Here is a 796-nt window from a genome sequence, read left to right as displayed (position 1 = left end):
TGAAATCGTGCATATTTTCATTAGCTGTCACTTCGGTTTATTTGTTAACAGCTGACCGGTTTTATCTTCTATTACATTTGTTCTTCCTGTCTTCTCCTTTGTTAAGCTCTTGATTACACTTTAGGCTTTTCTAGAATTGTTTACTGCTAAGCTTTGTTCAATATCTTCAGCTTGTTTTTCAACCCAATTATCTTTTGCTTTGATGATAGCTCTTTTTACCTCCTTGTTTGCCTTTCTATACTGGCCCAGACTTTCATTGTTGGTAAATCTATTTTTCTTTAGTTCTCTTCTTTCTTCACACTTTTGTAGGATTTCTGGTGTTATCCGTGGTCTTTTAATTGGTCTGGCTTTTCCTAAAATCTCATTTGCTGTGTTGAAAGTTATATCAGTGAACTGGTCACAGAGCTGCTGTGGTTCTTCATTTGTGAGCAGCAAGAGTGGTGCAAATCTCCCCGCCATTTGTGAGCTTCTATACTTTTCTGCTACTTCCCTGTCTTTCAGCTTTTCCAAGTCAAACTTTGTGCATCTCTGCGAAACCTTCTTCTCTTTAGAATGTCGCATTCTGAATGTCATCATAACTGGGTCGTGATCACTACCAATATCCGTTTTTTTTAAAGTTCTCGTTTTGGGTCTGTTTATTCCAGTTTGGAATCTTCTGTCCACAAGAATATAATCTATTTGATTATGTGTGACTCCATCTGGTGAATGCCACGTTGTTCTTCTCGATAGTTTATGATTATGGAGAGTATTAGCCACAACTAAGTGATGTCTTTTGGCAAATTCTAGTAGCATTATA

The 796-nt window shown here is 37.1% G+C and overlaps 1 protein-coding gene across 1 annotated transcript in view; it reads right to left on the bottom strand.

Moving 5' to 3' along the window:
* Positions 1 to 120: 120 nt before the first annotated feature.
* LOC119592265 (craniofacial development protein 2-like) overlaps positions 121 to 796 on the bottom strand; it is a 1,194-nt gene continuing 518 nt past the window's right edge. Inside the window, exon 2 of the mRNA XM_037941094.1 lies at positions 121 to 782. Within this exon, the coding sequence (XP_037797022.1) occupies positions 121 to 782 (662 nt within the window). The remainder of the gene's footprint in view (positions 783 to 796) is intronic.

Source organism: Penaeus monodon, chromosome 30, assembly GCF_015228065.2.
Source record: "Penaeus monodon isolate SGIC_2016 chromosome 30, NSTDA_Pmon_1, whole genome shotgun sequence".
NCBI classification, from domain to species: Eukaryota; Metazoa; Arthropoda; class Malacostraca; order Decapoda; family Penaeidae; genus Penaeus; species Penaeus monodon.
Note: the sequence above shows the minus strand (reverse complement) of the source record. Positions and strands in the feature narration are given on the sequence as shown.